Source organism: Nannospalax galili, unplaced genomic scaffold (genome assembly GCF_000622305.1).
Source record: "Nannospalax galili isolate Female #2095 unplaced genomic scaffold, S.galili_v1.0 scaffold256, whole genome shotgun sequence".
In the NCBI taxonomy this organism is placed as follows: domain Eukaryota; kingdom Metazoa; phylum Chordata; class Mammalia; order Rodentia; family Spalacidae; genus Nannospalax; species Nannospalax galili.
Genome location: NW_008337804.1, coordinates 733906 through 757682, shown reverse-complemented (window position 1 = coordinate 757682; position 23777 = coordinate 733906). Strand labels below are relative to the sequence as shown.

Sequence of the window (23777 nt, the reverse complement as noted above, 5' to 3'; positions counted from 1 at the left end):
AAAAGTAGTTTAAATTAAAAAAATAATTTAAAGAATATGCCAGGATTTCCATTGGTAACTACATATTCAAATGTTACCTTTATCATATGTCTAAAAATATGAATTTTTTTCATAATTTATGTAAACACAAGAGCTTTTTTCCCCAAGACTATGGCTGAAATAATGAACAAAACAAAGAAACAGAGCAAGAGAGCAAAGAGGGAGAGAGAAGAGAGAAAAATAGGTTTTAATTCCCTACATTTTAATGCTAAAGATCCAATAACCTCTCTTTTGGCTGTATGTGTGTTTATGTTAGGTCAGTAGGGGTCAGAAAAGACATAATCTTTGGATAAGATAGTTCCTCCTTTCCTTCCCCATTTGATGTTGGATACTCTTTTTCAATAAACAAAGTGAGCCGTTGTTCAAAAGCACAGTTGTGAAAGAAATCTGAAGAAACAGATTCTCGGCAACTCTGGTCACTTCCAGGCTGAGATAGATGAATCAGGCTATTTGTATTTTAGCATCACCATAATGTGGCTTCACATACTAAACCCTGCACTTCAAACTATACAATTCCAAATACTAAATATTGTGAAGGAGGTGAAAATATGAAGACCATAAAGGTGAATGCTTTCCAGGGATAAGAAGTAAGGAAAAGATGGGCAGGAAGAAGCTAGGAAACGTAAGGACACAGAAATAGTGACTCTTGTTATTGAATTTTGAAAGCCATATGAGCTAGGACTACTAAAACAACAAAGCAAACTAGTAAGCAATGGTCTAGAGATTAGCAGACACAAAAATGTTGAAATTTAAAGATAATAACATATTTGGTGTTTTGTTTTGTTTTCACAGGGTATCCCTATAGCTCCAGCTGTCCTGAAACTCACGGTGGACTGGAACTAAGTACACCAGGCTGGCCTGGATTTCACAGATTTCCTTTGGCTTCGTGGTGCTGGGATTAAAAGAATGTGGCACCAGGCCCTGCTGATAACACACTTTGAGCAGTGGATGGTCTGCTTTGTTACGCTTATCTCCATATATCCTGTAAAACCACATCAAAATGATAGAAATAATTGTTGGCAAAAATAAAAGAAAATATAGATATTCGTAAAAGTAATCTTTTTTTTTTAATTTCTAAAATCCAAAACTCTGCAGGAAATGATTAATCATGTTTAGAGAAAATATCTGATAATTGCCTCTAAATATAAAAGATCTGTGTGATATTAAGGTTGGTTGAAAAGCCCACTGCCCCTGAACTTTAGCTTAGTCTCTTTCTGTGTATATGTGGACAGGTTGGTATTCTTCAGTCTCTTGCTCTGGTTTCTGTATGTGGTTAATGCTGGTCAAGAGTTAGCTAGGAAGTATTTTATCTGGTCTGTAGTATGAAGAAAATTGTGGACTCATAATTTCTTAAATCTTTGGTGGAATTTATGTAAACCAATCTGGGCTCAATTTTCTACTTTTATATGTTATTCATTATAGATTAAATGCTTTTATTATATGAAGGTTTCCTGATATTGTCTGTTTGTTCTTGTGGTCTGTTTTGCCAGATGTCTTTTTATGAGTTTATGTAGCTCTTCCAAGTACCAAATATGTGGGAATATCTTTCTTATCATTGAATGACCACATTCTCTGAGGATACCTTTCCATTCTTATTATTATTTGTATTCCCTCCTCCTCCTTCCCCTCCTCTTTCTTCTCTTCCTCCTCCTTGTTCTTCTAATTCTCCTACTTTTCCACCTCCCATCCTCCCATTCCTTCTCCTCCTGCTCTGGCTAATCCTTCTTCTATTCTCTCTCCCCTTTTCGCTCTCCATGTTAATTTTGTTAATCTCTTACAGCTGATTAACTTTCAGTTTCATTGATTTTGTTCTATTGATTTTCCTTTTTCTTTTGTTCTCATATTTTATTTACATTATTCTCCTTAATTTGAACTTTATTTATTCCTCTTTAGTCTAGTTTTCTGAGACAGAAATTTAAAATTTTCCTATATGTTTCCTAATCATATTAAATACTATAAAGCTCTCAGCACTGCTTTTACCTCATTACCTTAACCTCTGTTAAGTTGTGCTTTATTTCCATCTTGTTCAAATATTTCTAAATTTTTCTCAAGACTTTTTTCTTTTAAAACTCTGTTGTAATTGCAGGCCAGCTGGGACTATAGGGCTACTCTGTCAAAACAAAACAGCAAAACAAAACAAAACGAAACAACTCGTGTTGTACTTGGAAGTATGTCATAGTCTCTGCAGACTTTCAGATATTTTCCAACTTTCCTTTTCTTACTGATTTCTAGTTTAATTCCTTGGTGTCTCAGAGCAGATGTTGTGTGATTCCTACTTTTCAAATTTTACTCAAGGATTGGGTTTACTCAGAATATGATGTTTCTTTTTGACTATTCTACTTGAGATTTATAAGCGTTCTGTTTCAGAATAAGTTATTTTATACATGACAGACGTATCCAGATATTTGATTGTATTGTATTGTTTGACTATTTCCTTAATATTTTAAATTTTTCCTTCTTTATGATTTTTTTTTATTTTTTTGTCTTTAAGTTATACTTCTTCAATCCTTCCTCCTTTTTGATCTGTCCACTTTTGACAGAGGAGTGGTGAGCTTGAAATTTACAAAAACAAAAACAAAAAACAAAACAAAACAAAAACATTTAGCTCTCCCTATATTTAGTTTGTCTCATATATTTTGTTGTTCTATTGTTAAGTAAAAACATGTAAAACATACATTGTAAAACTCGACTTTTAAAATAACTAGATCAATGTAACAACAACAAGAACAACAACAAAACACCCAAACATGAGTGCACACAGAAGGGCCACCTGTATTTTACAAATAGGCAATATTTGACACAGGTGCCAACAACTCACACAGGAGGAAATACAGCATCTTCAACAAATCAACCCATACCTATCACCCTCCAACTCCAAAAGTCAATTCCAAATGGATCAAAGACCTCGATGTGAAGCCTGAAGCCCTGAAACTGTTAGGAAGCATCCTAGAAGATATAGATAAAGGAAAGCTTTTCTAAATATGACATCAGGAGCTCAGGAATTAAGGTCAACAATCAACAAATGGAACCTCATTAAACTAAACTACCACTGTCAAGGAAAGGAGACAATCAAGTAAAAAGGAAAGCTGCAGAGTGGGAGAAATTCTTTACCCGCTATACATGTGACAGGGGATTAATATCTAGAAAATACATAAAACTCAAAAAAAAGAAGCAAGAAAAAAATTATCCAATTAAAAAAATGAGTTATGGATCTCAGGGAGAACTCTCAAAAGAAGAAATAAAAATGGTTAGGAAACACTGTAAAGTTTTCACTACTCTTAGTAATTAGGGAAATGCAAATCAAAATCACTTATGATTTCATCTTCCCTAATGACTAGCTTGCGTGATATCAGAGGATACTGTATTTGCTGCCAAGGAAGAAATTTGCCAATGTTCCTACCCATCTGTAGAACTTAATAAATATCAATGACTGGCACTGAAAACTACCAATATTTGTGTAGCAGTGGCACTTTTACCTTGGGGTAAGGAACAACTGTCAGATTGGAATCATGGCCTGCCTAATGGAAGGGAACTCATGTGTGGTACTGTAAACCAAGCCAAATATACATGGTTGGAGATGTCATGGATCCCATTGAAAACTTAATTTGCCCCTACTCTAGACCAAAGTAATATCTTAGTGTAGTCTAAATATGCATCCTTGCATTTACAGACAAATGTACCTTCCATTCTTCTTCAAAGAAGCTTTTTTTGAAGCTGATGGAGACAACTGTACAATTCCAGAACTGACTAAATGAATAGAATAATTATCTGTGAGACACATAGTCCTAAATGACACATATTCAATGCCGCATCTACACATAGTGTGAATGCATTACTCAGCTCTCACTAGAGAGGATTTCTTATGTAGCAGATGTTAACAAAGAAACCCACAATTCATGAATGTGCAAAGAACAAAAGGCCATAGAGTACTTATCCTTGAATAGGACACATATTTCAAACCTTTGCTTCTCAAAGTTCAGGAATCATTGCAGAAGAGGGGCATAAGATTGTAAGAGTCAGAGGAGGTGGCTAATCACAAGAAAACAGAGTCTTCTGAAGAGCTGGTCAGTTACTCATATTAACACACAGCAATGTTAACAGCATTCAGAAGACCAATGCAAGCTAAAAGAAGACAAAATCCCAGCTTAGACATGGGGAAGTGACTAAGAATTACCAACCCAATCTAAGGAACTTCTGACAATTATAGGTTCCTGAGATGGGGAAAGAAAATGTTTTACAGGACTGGTACTCTTGTTTGGCCCAGTGGATGGGCCCAGACTGAAGAATATTTGGGGACACAAATCAGACTCTAGGCCATATATACACACATACACACCTCTATCTCTCTCTTGCTCTCTCTCTTTCTCATATATGTGTGTGTGTGTGTCTGTGTGTGTGTAGATATAGATAGACAAATATATAGAGAGTTAACTACATCTCTCTCTATATATATATACCTATGAGAGCACATTAAATTGGGTGGTTGACAGAGGAGGTGCAAATAGCTAAGGAATTGAGACGTCCTAAATATCCTTCAACTGGTAAATAGATAATGATAATCTCATGTATTTACACAATCAAGTTCTACTCTGCAGTAAAGAAAAAATGAAATCATGAAATTCGTATGTACCTTGATGGAACTAGAAATTGTTATACTAAGTGAAGTAACATAACACAAACTTGAAAAACAAGTGACATATGACATATGTTCCCTCCCATTTGTGGATCTAAACTCCAAGACTTTAAATGTGAGTACATATCCTGATTTAAACACAACGATCAGGAAAATGTTAAGGAACCAAAGGAGTAAAGAGAAAGAAGGAACTCAAGAGAAACAAGGAAAAAAGGACTCAAGGAGATGGAGTTTATAAAAGGGGAAATTAAGATGTTGGGCACTATAAGGATGGAGATGTGAATTAAATAATGATTAGATGGTTTGAAAAACCAGATGAAAATATATTATTACAAAATCCTACTGAAAAATACACATATAATATATATGTATATATGAGTGCACATGAATAGCTAAGACGTTTTAACAAAAAATTCAGTGTCAGGCAGGAGAAAACTTCCTGTAATTTGTTAGTGTGTAAAGGAAATTCTCCAAATAACACAGGCTACTGCCACAGCTCTTGGTTTCCTCCCAGAATTTGAAGGTGAGGCCCTATTGGACATTTTGAATATTAATTGATTTTTAACTATTTTTATATTGGAATGTGATCCGTATTTGAAATAAATATTTTACCTTTTTTACAAGTTCTCAAACAGTTTTTGGCACACCCTTTTTATTTATTTTTTTAATAAATAATTTATGGAGAATTTCATACATGCATATAAGGTGTTTTGATGAAAACCATGCCCTCTCCTTCTCTGCCAACTCCTCCCATATTATTTCTTATATTTATATCCACTAGATAACTCTATACATATAAAAATTAATCTATAAATAAACACATATGTACATAATCAAATAATTACATAGGGCTTGAAGATGGCTCAGTGAACAAAGTACTTTCAGCAAGAGGAAATAAGTTCCGATCCCCAGAATGCACATAAGGTGCAGGCAGGTGTGACAGTTTCCTGTAGTCTCAACATTTAAGAAGCAGTGACAGGGAAACTCTGAGGGAAGCTGACTAGCTCGACTACACTGAACCAGCAAGTTCCAATTTCAGTAAGATACCCTGCCTCAATAAGTAAATTTGAGAGATACTGCAAATGACACTTGACACAAACTTGTCAACTTAGAGCCTCCTAATAAATGTATACACACATATGCAAAGTCACATTCATGAAAATTCACATATGCATACACACTACACACACATATACACACGTGCAAAACAAACGAAATTATTATTCTATATAAATTATAAGCCTTCGTGTAATTATTATACTCTTTATTCAATGGATTTTATCACATGACTCTATTTAAATACAAATGATTAACAGATTTTATAAATTTGTTCATTGACTGACAACATAATAAAACACAAAAGGTTATTAGGATGTAAAGAACACTATGATGAAGAAATCAGAGGTAGTGGATATCAAGTTGATCCCACTGTGTTTAGTATCACTGATCAATATGTCAACATCAATTTGTAAGTAAAACAAGAATTGTTCTTTACATCTGTCTTCAACCTCAAACAGATGATAATTTATTTGCATCAATTTAAACTTGTATTAGTTATTGATTCATTTGCTTATGTGATATGATGTGTATATTATATGTGTGGTATGTGTATATGTGTAGACTTGTCTGTGTCAATGCCTATGGAGGCCTCATGTTCACATTGCAATGTAGTCTCCTATGATTTCTCTGTATTATTTTTTGAGAGTCATATGATTCTGTGGCTTGATGTCTTGGCCAGGCTGGCTGGTGAGCAATACACTAGGATTCACCTGTCTCATTCAATCCAGCACTGGTGTTACAGATCCATAACACTATGCCCCACATTTACATGTGTACTGGGGTCTAACTCAGGTACTTAATCTTGCAGAACCAGTCTTTTACCATCTTCTCAGCCCTAGAAACTCATTTACCCCACTTAATTAGTACTTCATCACTGAAAATGTCCTTTGCAGAAAATACAAAGGAAAATTATTGTTGACAAATATACTAAGATGAAAACAGACAAATCATAAAACAATAGTACTTTTTTAATTGGAAAGTTTTAGATGAGAAAAATATCTCTCAATTCAATCAGATAATTTTTAAAAAGGTTGAAACGTTTTTTTAAAATTTGGAGGTCATGATAATGACACACACACATACACACACGCACATACATAGACATATATTCTATGTGTGTAGGGATGTGTGTGTGTGTTTGTGTGTAGATATGAGTGTTTTGTCTACATGTATGTAAGTGCACACATGTTGCTCAATGTCCATAGAGGCCAGAATAGGAGGACAGTCCCTCTGGAACTAGAGATAAGAAAAGTTTTAAGCTGCAAAGAGGGTTCTATGAACTGAATCCAGGTCCTCTGCAAGAGCAGCCAGTATTTTTAACTGCTGAGCCAAGTTTTCAGCCCTTCAAAAATGTATGTTTTACAAAAGGGGTTATAGGTAGAAGTAAACTGTAAAATTAATTTTAAGTCATAGCATTCTAATGAAAAACTTTGAATTGAAAAGACTTGAGGATTCTCTGGAACTGGAATTACTTAACATCATTGCTGAGCATGGAACTCAGATCCTCTTGAAGAGCAGGATTACATAGGCAAAAACATGCATATGTTAGTGGATGTATAATTTCTTGTGTTTTATGAATGTTTTTCATTGAGCCTATTGTCTCTTTGAGATCAGATATAAGTGTTTCTAAAAACAAAACAATACATCAATAAATAAATAAATAAATAAATAAATAAATAAATAAATATATATGTATGTCACATGTTTGAGTTTGTTTCTCCATTGCTGTGACAAAATACTCTGACAAATACCAACTTGAGGAGCAAAGGGTTTATTTGGCTTACATCTCCTGAGCAACAATTCATCAAGGACCCCGAGGTAGGAAGTCAGAGCAGGAAGCTGGAGGCAGGAGCTGGTACACCGGTCACAAGGAATGCTGCTTACTGGCTTGCTCCTGTGATCAGTGCCCAACCTAATTTCTTATCCAATATAGGCCCACCTGCCTAGGGGTGGCACCACCCACAGTGGACTGAGCACTCCACTATCTCTTAGTGATCAAGAAGATGCCCCACAGACATGGTCACAGGCCAGTCCAATGAAGGCAATTTACCAACTGAGGCTCCCTCCACCAAGGAGTGTCAAGTTGACAAATAAAGCCATCTGGCATGTTATTATGTTTTAATAATCCCTTCACCCAACAATGCTATTTTCCTCTAAATTCAGCTCTAAATATTTTCTTAAAATTCATATTTTACTTAAGTAAAGGAAACTTCTAAAAGAAGTTCAAGTTCGAATGGTTGTAGCATCTTCAAATAAAAGACATTATATTTAGAATCTGATATTCTGAAGTCTGTATATAGTGATTTCATAAATTGTGGTGACATACTTTTGTTTTATTATTTGAATCAAGTTCCTTGAACTTGTAACACAGGCCAGTTTGATGCCTTTCTTTCAACCATTTTGAATTGAAAATTGTTGGGATACATCATAAGCTAATTCATTTGTTTGGCAAACCTACAACAGATCACATGCTTATGGTTTCTTAACACAGTAGTAAAACTTTCAGTTTTGCTCCAAACCTGACATTTACTTTAAGAACATTTTCCAAGTGACTTGACTATACAAGGTCTTATGTTTCCTCAATGTACATATTTAAGGAAAATCTTTGACAGTGGTATGTGCAGTGTCTTTGAGTGGAACACTTAACCTTGCTTTGAAGACAAGCCTCTTCAAGAAAGCACACAGGTTTAACTGTGGGGTTTCAACAGTACGATTTGAACAAACACCTAATACTTACAGGTACGCGGCTTTTCCTTCTTCGAGTTCTTTACTTTTGCCACTGGAGCCACTTTTCTTCCCACACATTCTCCTCGTGATACACATCAGTAACCCACACTGTCGAATGAAGAAGCAGCTGACATCTGTTACCACAAGGATTAGCAAAAGGGCAGCAACTCCAAGGCCAATGATGGCTCCAAGTCCAAGGCCATTAAAAAGTGTGTCTTAAAAAATAAAAGGAAACAACTCCATCAAATCTAAGTTCAGAAACTTTGAAGACTTTTCAAATTAATCTGTAGTAATACTCAAATATATGGAAAGTAAAAAAAAAAGTAGTTGTAACTAGCAAGCTTCAATTTCTTGATTATCAGTACTATTGTCTGGCTATTAAATCATATTTTAAGCACTGACATGTTAAAATATAATTTAAAAAAATTCTCTTTAGAAGGAAGATAAGTATCTTTTCAATGTAGTTCTTGATTCCCTGTGGGGAAGAAAATGAATATGATCATATCCTGAACTGTAATTTATCAGAAATTCAGAGTCATTATAGATAATCACAATGTTAAAAAAGAAAATATAATTTAATATATCTGTTAGAGAAAGGTTATATAAATGTTCATTGTGGTTAATTTTAGCATTCAGATGAAAACCTTCATTTGGATGGCTCCAAGAACTATACTTTGACAGTGAAATTTTTTAAATACCCATCTTTAAATAATTTTGAAACCATCATTTCATTATAAGTGGATTGCTTGCATTTTCCACTTAACATTTTAATAAAGACCATTTATAGCTATAATTTTTACATTTTAATGATCTTTTTTATTTGACATCATGAAAAATTGAATGTCTAAGATGGACCAATTTGTTGTTGCCTGTGTTGGTAAGGAATCCCATTTGACTTGCACACAGTGTCTATGAAGGCGTCACTGGAAAGAGGATGGTATATGGGGAAATGGGGGAAAATGGTAAAAACAGGAGGCAGTAAAATTAAGATTCCATATCTAGAGTTGAATATGAGATGAGATTAAGCAATTATAGCAGTAAAGGTAGGAAAATAAAAACATGAGAAAGTGAATTGAACTGATCCAGCAAACAGAGGGAAAGGAAGATGTAGCTATATTATAGATACAATATCTAAAAAATAATATAAGAGCATAGTCTAAGAATATTCTTATATAACATTGTAAAACTATAACATTCTCTTATTAAAGGTAAAATATATTTGCTAACAAAAATTAAAATAGGATGTTCCTTATGTAATTGATATGAAACACATTGGGAGATATAGGGAAAGTTATAAATTTGAATTTTGAGTAAAACCAGTTTTCAATTAAATTTTTGTGTAATATTAAATTTTTAAAAATATATACTTACATGTAGATTTATTATTTTGGTATGACTTGAAGAAATATTGACCCAAAAGATTGAAAATAAGTGATCTTACTTTAAATAAGAATCAGCAGATTGAATTGAATACATTAAACTTGTTTGAATCTTTATTTTTTTCTGTAAAAGAAATGAATGCTATGTCTAAACTTACTTTTTCAGGAAATATGTACATTATAAATATGTGCTGCCACTGTATGAATGGACTCTACCCTCAAGTTCTGAGAAGACATAAGCCTTTCCTTCCTTAAGTTATTTTTGCCAAGTGTAGTGTCACAACAAGAAAAAAAACAGTCAATACATAAAGCAACATGACTCTTCAAAAAATAATTATTTTGCATTAATCACATTCACTGAAAGGGAATTAGATAAAATTCCAACATTTGAGTTAAAGAATGATTATAAATATCTTCAAGAAAATAACAAATACCACATATCTGGATGAAATACAAAAGAAAACAAAGAAGCAGCTGAATGACAAGCAGAACTCAACACAGATGTGAATGTAGAATCCCCCAAGGAGACAGAAATGCTGAAGAAAAACAATCTAAAATATTAGAAATGAAAGCGTGCAAAGGTCAAATTAAAAGTTTCATGGAAAGGTTTACCAATGGCATTGATCAAGTGAAGTATCAGGGTCTGAAGAGAAGGTTTAGGGATTGAAAATTCAAGGAATGGCAAAGATAACAGAACGGAGCATTTGTTATATATGTGACACTAATTCTATGAATCATGGGCACAGAAGGAGAAGAATGTCATGGTAAAGAAATTAAAAAAAATGTTTTTATGAAACCATAACAATTTTTTCAACTATAAAGAAAGGGATGCTCATGCAGGTTCAGGAGTTATTTAGGTTCAGAAGTTATATACCAAATATATAAGATAGGAATAACATTCCTATATGATATTAATGTTAAAACACTAAATAAGCAGAAAGGAGAATGTATTGAAACTGCAAGAGAGAAACATCAAGGCATGGCTGAAAGCAAGCCCATCTGAATAGCAGCAGATTACTCAGTGGGAAATTTAAAGTCAGGAGTGCTTATAATGAATTCCAAATTCTGAAAGTTAACAACAGCAGTCAACCCACATTACTATATTCAGCAAAATCATTGTCCTAACAGAAGAAAAAAAAACTTTTCATAACCCAAAACCGGCTGAAAAATTGGTGAGCACTATGCCATCTCTACAGAAAAGATCGTAAGTAATCCTTTAAACTGAAAATGAAGATAAATTCAACTATGATTCAACTGGAAGAGTTGTTATCTAAATGAAGAATTGAAAAACATCAATAAAAGGAATTAATACACAGCTATCAAAAACTCTAAATATTAATAGTTTCAACTGCCAATCAAAAGATACAGAATGGCACATTGGATTTAAAACAAAATTCATTAATCACACGACAGAAGCTACTTCAGAAAGAATAGAGAAAGGTATTTCCAACAAATTGAACTAGTAAACAAGCAAAGGTCATGTTTCAAATATCTCACAAAATATACTTTAGACAAGGACTAATCAGAAGTAATAAAGGAAAGTTCACAATAAGGGAACAATCCATCAAAGGTCCTTAAAATTCTACATACATATGCATTGAGCACTATTAGACTGAATTTCAGAAAATAAGTAATAGTATGAAAGTAGACATAAGGGGGCTGGAGAGATGGCTTGGCGATTAAGAACACTGGCTATTCTTGCAGAAGACAAATGTTCGAATCCCAGCACCCACATGGCAGCTAACAACTGTCCGTAACTCCAGTTCCAGGGGCTCCAACAGCATTTCTCTCCTCCGTGGGCATTGTACAACACGGGTGCACTTACCTACATGCAGGCAATACATGCATATACATAAAAATAATAAATAAAATATTTTTTAAAAGTAGATATAAAATGAAAAATTAACCCCCCCACAGTAATAGTGGATGATTTAAACATGCTACATTGATAGGTCACGCTGAAAAAAAAAATCTTAAGTATCTGTGTTAAACCATATCATAGACTGAAGAGACCCAAAGGCATCTACAAATTTTCCATTCAAACACTGCCAAATAACCATGTGGTTGAGCAGCCCATGTAACTTTCTCAAAAAAGACATTATATGGTAGGACATAAAGGAAGAAATGACAAATATTAGGGAATTGAAATAATTTCTAGTATTGTATTTGACCACAATGGAATAAAAATAAAACTCAACAGCAAGTAAAACTACAGACAATAAACAAACTCTTGATCATTGAACAACATGCCATTAATGATGAATAAGTTACTGAAAAAAACTAAAAAAGGAGATCTAAAAATTTCAGTTATCATTGATTCTATAGATCACTGTGTCTTTCAACGCTCTTCAGATAAACTTTTTTTCAGAGCAGATGGTGAATAACTTAGAGATTTAAAACTAGTCCACATGCAGAGAAAAAGATACTGTGGATGCACAGCCTTAAATGTGACATCTGTATCACATATCACATCCCTCCTCTGAAGTCTCAGGAAGCCTCCAAGAACAGGAGTGGAAAGACTGTTAGAATCAGATGGTGATTGGTGAACACAAGGAAAATGTGTTGTTTGGACACAAAACAGCAGATGTACATATGAACCAACAGCAGATTTGACAACATGCACAAGACATGTAAAAGCCTGGCATATCAATCAAAATTCCAACATGGAGAAGAGAGGTGAACATGAGAGGAACTATTATCAATTGATAGCTGTTCAGAGAAGGACGGCTGTTTTCTTAAAGGCTTTCATGCCAGGTAGGTTGACCATGCTCCAGGGGTGATCTCACAACCAAAAATACTTTAGGAAAACAAAATGAACTGAACAGAAGTTAAAAATGTAGAACATGAAATGGAGAGTAGGGAGTTAGGGTAAATAGGAAGGCAGATGTGGTGATAGGATTTGGATATGATCAAAATACATTGTATGAAATTCTCAAAGAATCAATAAAAATAATATATTTTTAAATTGAGTCAAATTAGAAAAACCAAAGAAAATTTATTGAATGCAATGAAAGCAGTCCCCAAAATGAAATGCATCATTACAAGTGCCTACATTAAAGAGTCAGGCATAGCAAGCAAACAATTGAGCAATGCATTTAGAATCTTGGAAAAACAAGAACAAGAGAGACCCCAAATCAGTGAATAGAAAATTTTTTTTTCAGAAATTATAAAATATAAACAAATTTTACACATTCAATGAAAAATAATACTAATGCAATTCAAAGTACAAATATAAAGGGAGACATCACCATGAGATATTAATGAAATACAAAACGTGTTTAATACAATTATAGAAAGATAGATTCCACTAAATTGGAAAAGTCTAACAGAAATGTGTGACTTCCTAGATGATTATGCCATGCAAATGGTCAACTAAGATAAGACAAAATTTAAACAGATCATTGGGACTGGAAAGATGGTTGAATGGACTGTACACACTGAGGATTTAAGTCAAAATATATCCTTTACCTGCACAGTGTTTTTAATCATGTATTTTGTCACAACTGGGAGAGAAGGAACTAATATACCAGAGGAATAAAAGACCTAAACAACAAAAACTTAAAGACACTGAAGTAGGTGATTGAAGAAGAAACCAGAAGATGGAATGATCTCACATTCTCATAGAGTGGAGTAACTGATGTGTGAAATGGCCATCTTACCAAAAACTATCTACTAATTCAATGTAATCATAAACAAAATGTCAATTCCCAGCACCCACATGGTGGCTAATGACCATCTGTAACTCCAGTTCCAGGGAATCTGATATCCTCTTCTGGCCTCTGCAGGCATTGCTTGGCATGCAAGCTATACGCTCATAACCATAAAAATTTAAAAACAAAAAAATTAAAAATAAACAGATCTAAATAATAAAATTTGGGCAGTAATGCTAAATATTCCAATTAAGGAAAGCCAAGCCCAGATAGATTCATTGCTGAGTTCTACCATACATTTATAGAACTAAGAAATGTGTACAAATTATTTCATAATATATAAAAAGAAAAGGAAACGAACTGATTTTCTGAAGTCATTTTATCCCAACACCAAAATAAGAGATAGGCACAATAAAAACAATACCATACATCAATCATGTAAAAAATATATAAATGTAAAATAATCAATCGAATGTTTGTGAACATAATTCAAGAATGCATAAAAAAGATGTACTCGGTTCATTGTGATCAAGTTGGCTTCATTTGAGAGGTGATGGAATGCTTCAACATATGCAAAACAATAAATATAAAACATCACAGATAGAAATAATTAACCATATGATCATTTTAAGAGCTGCAAAACAATACTTTTCACAAAATCCCACATCCCTTCATGATAAATGTCCAGACTTCAGGAGTAAAGTGAATCTGGATCCATAATAAGGCTGATTGTACTGCAAACAGGAGGTCTGGAAAAGTAGATATAGCCAAGCCCTTTGGAGCCCACGTCATTTTATTGTAGGTCGCAGAAGCTTGAAATAGAGCTATGGGATTAGTTTTTTCCAAACTGGGTTATGGTTTCGTTTTGGTTGAGGCATTCATTTTTTAAGTAATATATAATCCATTCTTTTACATAGGGGAGGCCCATTTCATCCTTTTAGGAAATGTTTATTATGTGCATTGTATACTAGAACTACGCAACTTTTTATGGTATAGGGGCTCACAGCTAAGGATTGCCTGGAGTGTCAGAAGATACTTTAAACTCTGGATTGGGTAAAGTGTTGAGACAGGTAGACACTATGTGTGCTTTTGTAGTTGCAATGGATGCATTTTGAAGCATGAAACGATCATAATATTGTGGATTCCAGGTATGTAATTATGTGGTTTGCAAGCGGCATATTTTACATAGTCTCTTATGTTCAAACACATGATCTTCAGCAAGAGGTAATGTGTGTGAAACTCGTGAACCCTTAAGGAGTTGAAGGAAATGGATCTCTAGGGGTGTGTCTTGGGGTTTTATAGCCAAGATCCGCTTTCTGTTTATTTCTTTTCTACAGATGCAGTATGATCAGCTGCCTCAGGAATGTGATACCTTTCCATACCTGCCTCAGTAGACTATACATCTCAAAATTTAAGCCAAAATATATCATTCCCCCTCACTGTGTTTTTATCATGTATTTTGTCACAACAGGGAGAGAAGAAACTAATATACCAAGGGAATAAAAGACCTAAACAACAAACACTAAAACACTGAAATAACTAATTGAAGAAGATGGTGAAGATGGAATACTCTCACATTCTCATAGAGTGGAGGAACTGATGTTTTGAAAATGGCCATCTTACCAAAAGCTATCTACTAATTCAATGTAATCTCAAACAAAATGTCAATTCTGTTATTCACAGAAGCAGAAGAAATGAGAGAAAAAAAAAAGAAATGTTAAATTTAGTATGGAAGAACAAAAATCCCTAGTAGTACAAACAATGCTGAGAGAAAAGAAAATGTTGAATGTATCTTAATTCAAGATATACTCCAGAAACATATTATCAAAATCAGCATGGTACTGGGATAGAAACAAACAAACAGATCAATGGAATACTCTATTGTAGACCAATTCAACTATAGCGACCTGATTTTTTACAAAGATATCCATGATGACATAGGAAAAGACAGCCTCCTCAATAAATATGTGAAAATTGGTTATTCACGTGTAAGAAAATTAGTTTCCAGTCTCACACTGAACAAAAATTAAGTTCAAACAGATCAAAGACTTTTAAAGCAATACCTTGAACTCTGAAAAGGTCATGGGAAAAAGTGAGGAAACTATTTCAAGATATCAACATCGACAATTACTTTCTGAATAGACTTCCTTTATTCAGGAATGTATGCCGGAAATCAACAAATGGAACTTACTGAAATAAAAATTTTTGCATAGCAAAGGAAGTGAATGAAGAAACAGCCTAGAGAATAAGAGAAAGGCATTGTTAGCTCTACATTGACCAAAATACTAATATCTACACTATACAATGTGCTCACAAAACTAAACAACAAAAACTCGACAATCCCATCAATGCATGAGATTATAACACAGTTTTTGAAAGATGAAGTATAAGTGTGTAATAAACACAGGAAAAATGTTCAATCTAATGAACTGATAGAGAAATGCATATCAAAGCAACATTGAAATTTCATCCTGAACTGGAGAGATGGCTCAGTGGTTAAGAGCACATACTGCTTTTACAGAGGACCTGGGTTCTAGCCACAGCACCCACATGGTAGTTAACCATCTGTAACTCCAGTTCCATGATTTCTGACACTGTTTTATGATCTCCACAGTCATGGCATGACACACGTTCACTTATAGGCATGCGGGCAATACACTCATACACATAAAATGAAAATAATAAATAAAATAGTTTTTTTTAATGAAATTTCATCTTAAACTATCAGAGTGGCATGCATCAAGGCAAAATAACAACAAATAATGCTAGAATGTGAACCATTTTGAGCCTTTAGATGGTTGGAAATTTAGAAGTGGAAATGTCTTAGTAGAACAAAGCTAATTACCTCCTGAACTGAAGGGAGAAATAGGAAGAGTAGCAGGACATGGGGAGAGAGATGTTCAACATATAAGGAGAATGTTTATGAAAATTTAAAAGTTAAACAAATGAAAAAACAAAGGAAGCCAGTTTAATATTAAATTTCCATGTAAGTATAAAACATAAAATTAGATATGCTTCTCATAAAATACTTTAAAAAACTTAATATTTTAATCCAGTGGAGATATTCATCTTAAAACTTTAAAAAGACAAAAGCAAGTTTGTGCTTTTTATATGTTATAAAGAATATTTGGTATTAAAAATTTAAATGCCAATTAGTCTTGTTCTAGTTACACAATAAGGGAATAAGGGTATAAAACGTAATACAATGGTTGGAGACTCAGTGTCTCCAGGCCTGAATTTATTACTACTTTTCAGATAAGTGCACATAGTATCCAATTGTTCTCTAAAGACGTATCTTTATAGCTTTTAGAATAATGCAGTTCTCAGAATTCCTAAGAGAAATTTCTTTGTTCAGAACACAGTGGTTAATAAGGAAATTCACAATTGAACAAAGTGTAGAAAATTCATGTCAATGGAGCGCTCCACTGTAACATGGAAGGAGAGGGGTTCATAGAGCCATCATCCCTCACTGAGGAAATATTGACAGTTGAAGGTTATGGGGAAGTAGAGTCAGTTTTCTTTAAAGGTGTGGAACATGGTGGGCCAGTCCTGCTTTAGTGGATGACCCCATACCCAGAACTGCATGAGCAGCACAACTGGACTTTGGTTTTTGTTTAAAAAATAATAATAAAAATAAAAAATAAAAATAAAAATGAAGACATGACTTTGGGAACTCTCAACCTACTTTGATCCTTAGCACCTGTATGACGGCTAAAAAAATGTCTGTTACTCCAGTTCAAGGGAAACCTGACACTATCTTCTTACCCCCACAAACAATGCTTTCTCCTGGTGCATTTACAAACATGCATGCAGAAAAAGAAACTTTAAACATAAAATAAAAATCAATCAAAAATGTTCAAAATAATAAAAACATTAAATTAAAATGTAGTACAGGTATCACACTACAACTGGATTTCATCTAAGCTAAATCAGTAAGATATTTGGGAATTTGATGCTTGGATTATGGAGATATTATTCTGGTTATTCAGTAAAATATAATATTATCAGTCCACTGAAGCTTCATATAAACTCACTGAGTGCTTCTTATATCAGTTGAGGATCCGATTTTTCTCGTGAAATATCAAAGGTTAACAGATATATTCACTTGCACCAATTTAAATCTATATTTTATTATAAAGCCCTATAAGTTCCTGAAATTCATTTATTGGAATTCAAAAGATACCACAAAAAAGCGATAGTTTTATATATAAATAAGAGTTTCTTGTTAATAATAAGAGCGTTTGCCTGCACCGTGCTAATATTTTGCATTCCAAGTGTGCTACTCCAAGGTTATACATAATTTAAATAAAAATATTTTAAATTCATTAAAAATAACCCACCGTTATTTAAGTTTTCATAATTTCTCATTGGTTTCATTAGACAAACTTTCCCTAAGATCATTTTAATTTCAATAACACCTGTGTCTTGTAGACCTGGGAATTATTGTAAAGTATTGGACTTATTGAAAAAAAATTCCTAGCATTCAAGTAAATGTTCAGATGTAAGAAAATGTTTAAGAATGAGGCTCTATGCTAGAGAAAAGAGAAAGTGAAAGTGGATACTATGTTGAAATAACAGTATATTGTGTAGATTTTAATTGTTTTAAAACCTTAAATTAAGAATAATTTGTAATTATGAATATGTGTAGAAAGAGGTCTTGTGCAGTTTGGAATAAATTTGGGATAAATTTCTGCACATCTCTAGCTGTCCTGTCCACCAATGCTCACTAGTACTTTGTCAGACTGTATGAAAATCACACTGAATCATCATGGGTGATTTAAAAATTATTTATCATTATTCAGTAACTAAACAGAAAAACTCTGTGGCCAAAATGACTGGATTTTATGTCTGTTCTCCTCTTTAAACACTTTAAAATATGTAAATGAGAAAATGAGATTAATTGTAATAGAATTTCTCATGTCCATTATTTCTGCTTTAGAGAGAGGTTTTCACGCATTTATTATCCACTACTAACACTGGACATAATACAGTTATTAATTACTTTCACCTCAATATTGATAAAAATGTAAATGTGGAGCATCATATACTCTAAAATATTCTTAATAATAATACACAAAAATCACTTGGGATATTTCAAGTGGTCATATATGAATATTTCATAGATACCTATTAAAATGTTGGTATTTATGATAATTTATTACTTTTGATTAGTTTACAATAGCTTGTTAAATATTTTCACCTATTTCTCCTTATATGAGATACAATTTTTCATTACGTGAATACATATTGGAATTTTAAAATGTTATTATTTGTATCATATATTTACAGTGCTTCATATAAAACCCGTGTCAGCTCATGGTAAGCATGTCCTTTACCTCTAAACTTCACCCTCAGCACCAAATACCTTAAGCTAATAACAATTTTTCAGTTGCAGCTATATATTTAATTGTGATCAGAAGTAAAAGATTTTTGTTTGTTTTGTGATTTGTTTTTGTTTTTGTTTTGAGTCAGGGTTTCCCTATAAGGACAGCTGGCCTGAAATATGCTATGTAAACCAGGTTGGCCTCAGTCTCACAGAGATCTGTCTGCTTCTGCCTCGTGAGAGATGGGACTAAAGGCATACACCACCATTTCCATGTTAGAATTAAAAATTTAAATACTAGTCTCTTCTTATTTATTCATTATTTATAAATTAGCAGGACTGCAATTCTTTTACACCTAAATGGTATGGAAAATCTTTCATCATCTTTGTAAGAACAAGGTATTAAACAAATAAGTCATCTAATCATTTTCTTATTGTTCCTCAGATAGGATGTGGACTTTTGCTGAGATTAGTGATTAGAATTTGTACCAAACACTGCAGCTGTAATTCACTTTTCTCTCATTTTTGTCAGTTTCATCATTAATTTTTGTGAATCTGATTTTTATTGCTATTCTCTTTGACATCTTAGATGAATTCACATCAATAAAATAGAAAACAACTTGAAAATTCTCAAATACTGCTGAAAAGAATCATAGTTTTCTAAGATGAAGACTCCTTTGTTTATTTAAAAGTTTTTATTATTTTGTGTGTTTGAGTGTATTACTTACATGTATGTAAGTGCACCTCTGTTGCACAATGACCGTGGAGGTCAAAAGAGGGAGTTGGATCCCCTAGACTTGGATTTACCAAGAGTTGTTAGCTGTCAGTGGGTGCTGAGAATTGAACCTGAGTCCTCTGAAAGAACAGTCAGTGCCGTTAACTGCTAAGCCATCTTTCGAGCTCTTATATTTTTGTTGTAATATGCTGTTAATTGCAATTCATGGGATTGCATTAGAAAAATATTACCTCTTTAATTTCCTGACAAATGTATTCATTGAAAACTTTTTCACTTCTCTTAAATTAAAGGTAATCTGATATAAAACTGGTCATAATGCTAATAGAAAATTGCATTGGTACAATTTGTAATATCATGTATGTTTTTCAATGAATAATTAAAAGAAAGAATTTTTAATACTAGTGGTGTGTGCTATAGTTTTTACAAGTATTGGTTCTGGGGAAGAGAAAACTTAAAAGAACCTTTCTTATGGGAATACATTCTGAGGAATTCTGAAATGTCATATTTTAAAAGTATTTTAAAATTAAAGTGCTCGATGATCATCAGTCATTAAAGTTCTTATTTGCAAGAATTTATAGCAGCTGATGCAAGCTTTTGACCATTCTGAGTGACAGTTTTCTGAATCTTAGCAAAATTATTTTTCTGCTCTTCAAATATTATGTACCATGTTTATTGATGTTTTATATACCTATAAATAAAGAATAATAAATACATTGTAAGTTGATAAACTAGAAATTGATAAATAGAATTACAGTTTATATGCTCTAACAATTTTATTGACAATACTAATAACAGCAGCTACATAGTCTGGGAATTAAACATTTTCAGTCTTTAAGCATTATGTATTAAATTCACCACGAAATGTTTCAGCACATTTTCCTGCAGTGTTCTTGTATTTTTTATATCTCCATTTATGTGTGTACAGTTAGCCAATATTGATGCAAATGATTTATGACTTGCCATTGAGATTTATTTTCTTATAAACCTCCATTTTAGGGTATGGAGATTATATGTCGCATCACTTACTCTTCTCTACTAAGTTTTATTGTCATCAAACAGTTCTGTTGCATGTATGAGTAAGTGCTCTCTATAGCATGGACATCCACACTGGACTTCCAAATCACTTCTTTCAGTAAGTAAACGATGAAAAGGCAGCAATAGCAATGATGAACCATATGTTTTTGTTCCAATTAATACATGACTCAGGGATAGAAAAAGAAAGTAAGAGATGATGTTGAAACTGTAATTTCAAGGGAACTATAAAGATGTACATTCTTCAATTATACACACACACGCACACACACACACACACACACACATCCATCCTTAGATCACTCTATTTGTTCCCCTAGCATTTTATTTCCATAGAAATGTTTGTATATCAGGGGAGGATTAGCATTTGTCATGTGGCTGAAGAGATGCCTCAGTGGTTAAGATCACTGGTTGCTCTTACAGAGGACCCGAGTTTGATCCTCAGGACCCCTAGGACAGCTAACAACCATCCCTAACTCATGTTCCATGGGACTCTACTCCCTCTTCTGACCTCCGTGGGCATTGCACTACAGGGGTACACTTATACATGCAAGAAATACACTCATACACATAAAAATAGTACATTTTTTAAAAAAAATTAAATGCCATTAGATGTTTTTTTAAAATCTATCTAATATTACAAAAGGGATATTTTTCTTAGATATAAATTGGTTTACAAACATATTCATTTTTTATTTATCACTGTTATTAAACAATTCTAGAAGTCAGTTGTGAGGATAAAGTAAATGAAAGTGGAATGGATGCCTCTTCTAATGCCTTCTGAAGATTGAGGGAGTATGTTTAATTACTTTCTTACTGCGTCATAATAAAATAATCAAGGCAGATAGTTGAGAGAAGCATGTAAGTTTATGTATAGTGGTCAAGAAAGCATGACAGAGGCCTGGGGATGTGGTTCAGTGACTAAAGCTCTTGCCACTAAAGCCTGAGGACTGGAATTTAGATCCCGAGTATCCAGGTAAAATGCTAGACAGGCTTGGTAGCTATCTGCAATCCCAACACTCAGAATGGGAAGCTATGGGTAAACTGACTTGCTAGGGTAGAAAAATCAGTGAGTTCTGAGTTCGGCTATAGACCCTACCTCTGAGAATAAGTGTCGATCAATTGATGTAAATCATGACCTCATTCTCAGGCCTCCAAAACACTTGCACACATTTGCACATTTGCTTGTAAGCACATTTCAACCCACAGGCCACAGTCATGGAATTCACATACACACCTGAACATGCTTCACCTCCAAAACACCCTTCTGAGAAAAATAAAAGAATAACAAAGACGATACCATTTAAATGTTTTTAGAAAATGAGATATAACTTCCCTCCTGCTGGTAATGTGAACAAGAGCAATCCTGAAAGACAACCCATTCCAGGCCCATCCCCACCCGTGATTATATTTTGACTCAAAAGGCCCCTCTCTCCTGTGGCTAAGAGTCTCAGTTTCCCAAAGTCAATTTCTTGAAGTTAATACCACTAAAATTTTCATTTCCTAGTTTAACAAATAGCTCTATCTGGCCGAACAGGACATCAGACCCTTACCTAGAAAATATAAACCTGAGACTGTGGGAGAAGTTTGCTCTCTGGCCTTTCATGATGACAGCCCTTCTCACATTTATTCTGAAATAAAACTCTTCCAGCTTCTCCCTTTCTTTGTCTTTTTACGGGAAGTATACCAAAACCTGAGACAAAAGGAAGATGATGTTTGAGAGTGATCTGGCCTGCAAAACACACCTATTTCCTCCCAAATTTAAAATATAAATATATCTTTCTATGAAAAATTTAATGGACACCTATCAACAAAAATAGCAAATAAAACTTCTTTGGGAATGAATGGTTCAAATTAATAGAAATTTTAGGAATTGGTGAAGGACTTTCACTACAAAATATTCTGATGTCTACACTGAATACCAAATTTTGCTAAATACAAGAACATTTTGTCAAAAATATTTTTAAAATGACACAAAGGCCATAAAAGATAATTATCTATGACTAACGATTTTCTATGCAGATTTCTATTTTGAACTTTATTCTTATATGTATACTATTTTCTCTACATATTTTAAAAATATTATATCTTAAGCTTATTTGATAGGTGTGCTTTTTGTCCCCAGTATAAAATAATGGCTTTTATTGATCCTGGAAGCAAGAAAAATCTCTAGATGTGAATGAACTGATCAATACAGATACTGGAGAAATTGTTTAAGTGACTGTACCATTTAAATTTCAATATGGGGGCTGCAGCATGGTTAAGAACACTTGTGAGTTTTCCAGAGGCCCCTGACTAGATTCCCAGCACCCACCTGGCAAAAATAACCTTCTGTAACTCTGATTCCAGGAGATCAGTATCCTTTCTGGTCTCTGCAGTGCATTGCACACACATTTTGCACATACATATGCAGGCAAAACACCCATACACTTAAAAAATAATTTTAAATTCAACTATTTTACTAAATTTAGATCCAAAGAATATTGCAAGTTATAATCTATAAACTGAGAATAATATATTATTGATCTCTAACAGGAACTATTGCATGAAAAAAGGAAAACACACGAAGAAATCATAAATAAATGAAATATTTCAAACCAGAGTGGTCCATACTGTACAATTCTAAGGAAATGGAGGTCTGGAAATGGCAAATCTTGAAGACATTGTTATAAAGAGTGATTGTCAAGGATCAGAGGAAGATGGCTCAGTGTACCCATTGAGAAGACAAAGTGCAGATGGATTTTGAGAAATAACACTGTTCTATGAGACCATAATCGTGGATATAGAAAACACTGTACGAATTAAATGTAAAATAGCAAGCGAGAACTTTAATGTAAACAAAGGACTCTGCTGTGGTCATTTTCCGCAAATGGGGCAATCTGCCAGAATTGATAGGCCTGAAATATAGTTGTGTCAGCTCTAGTGTCGTTTAAACCAGAAGAAAGAACACTGGCTGCTCAAGTTGTTTTGATAGTCAAGAATTAACTATTTGGATTTTATGATTCTCTCTTTGCTGGTTACAAAATTAATAGCCCATGCTTAAAATCTGAATATAATCCTCCCAGGTTTGCTCAGGAGAGTTAATATTATTTTCTTCAAAATGGCCACAAGAGGTAGAGTTACTGCAAGCCCTAATGAATGAATGCTAAGTCGTTGTGGCAGTGTTTGTATTATTTCAAGTGGTTGGCAGATAATTTCA

At 33.5% G+C, this 23777-nt stretch overlaps 1 protein-coding gene across 1 annotated transcript in view; it reads right to left on the bottom strand.

Annotated features, from left to right (window-relative positions):
- The window catches only part of Ncam2 (neural cell adhesion molecule 2), a 571884-nt gene that overhangs the window by 11311 nt on the left and 536796 nt on the right, over positions 1–23777 (bottom strand). Inside the window, exon 16 of the mRNA XM_008832733.2 lies at positions 8469–8673. Within this exon, the coding sequence (XP_008830955.1) occupies positions 8469–8673 (205 nt within the window). The remainder of the gene's footprint in view (positions 1–8468; positions 8674–23777) is intronic.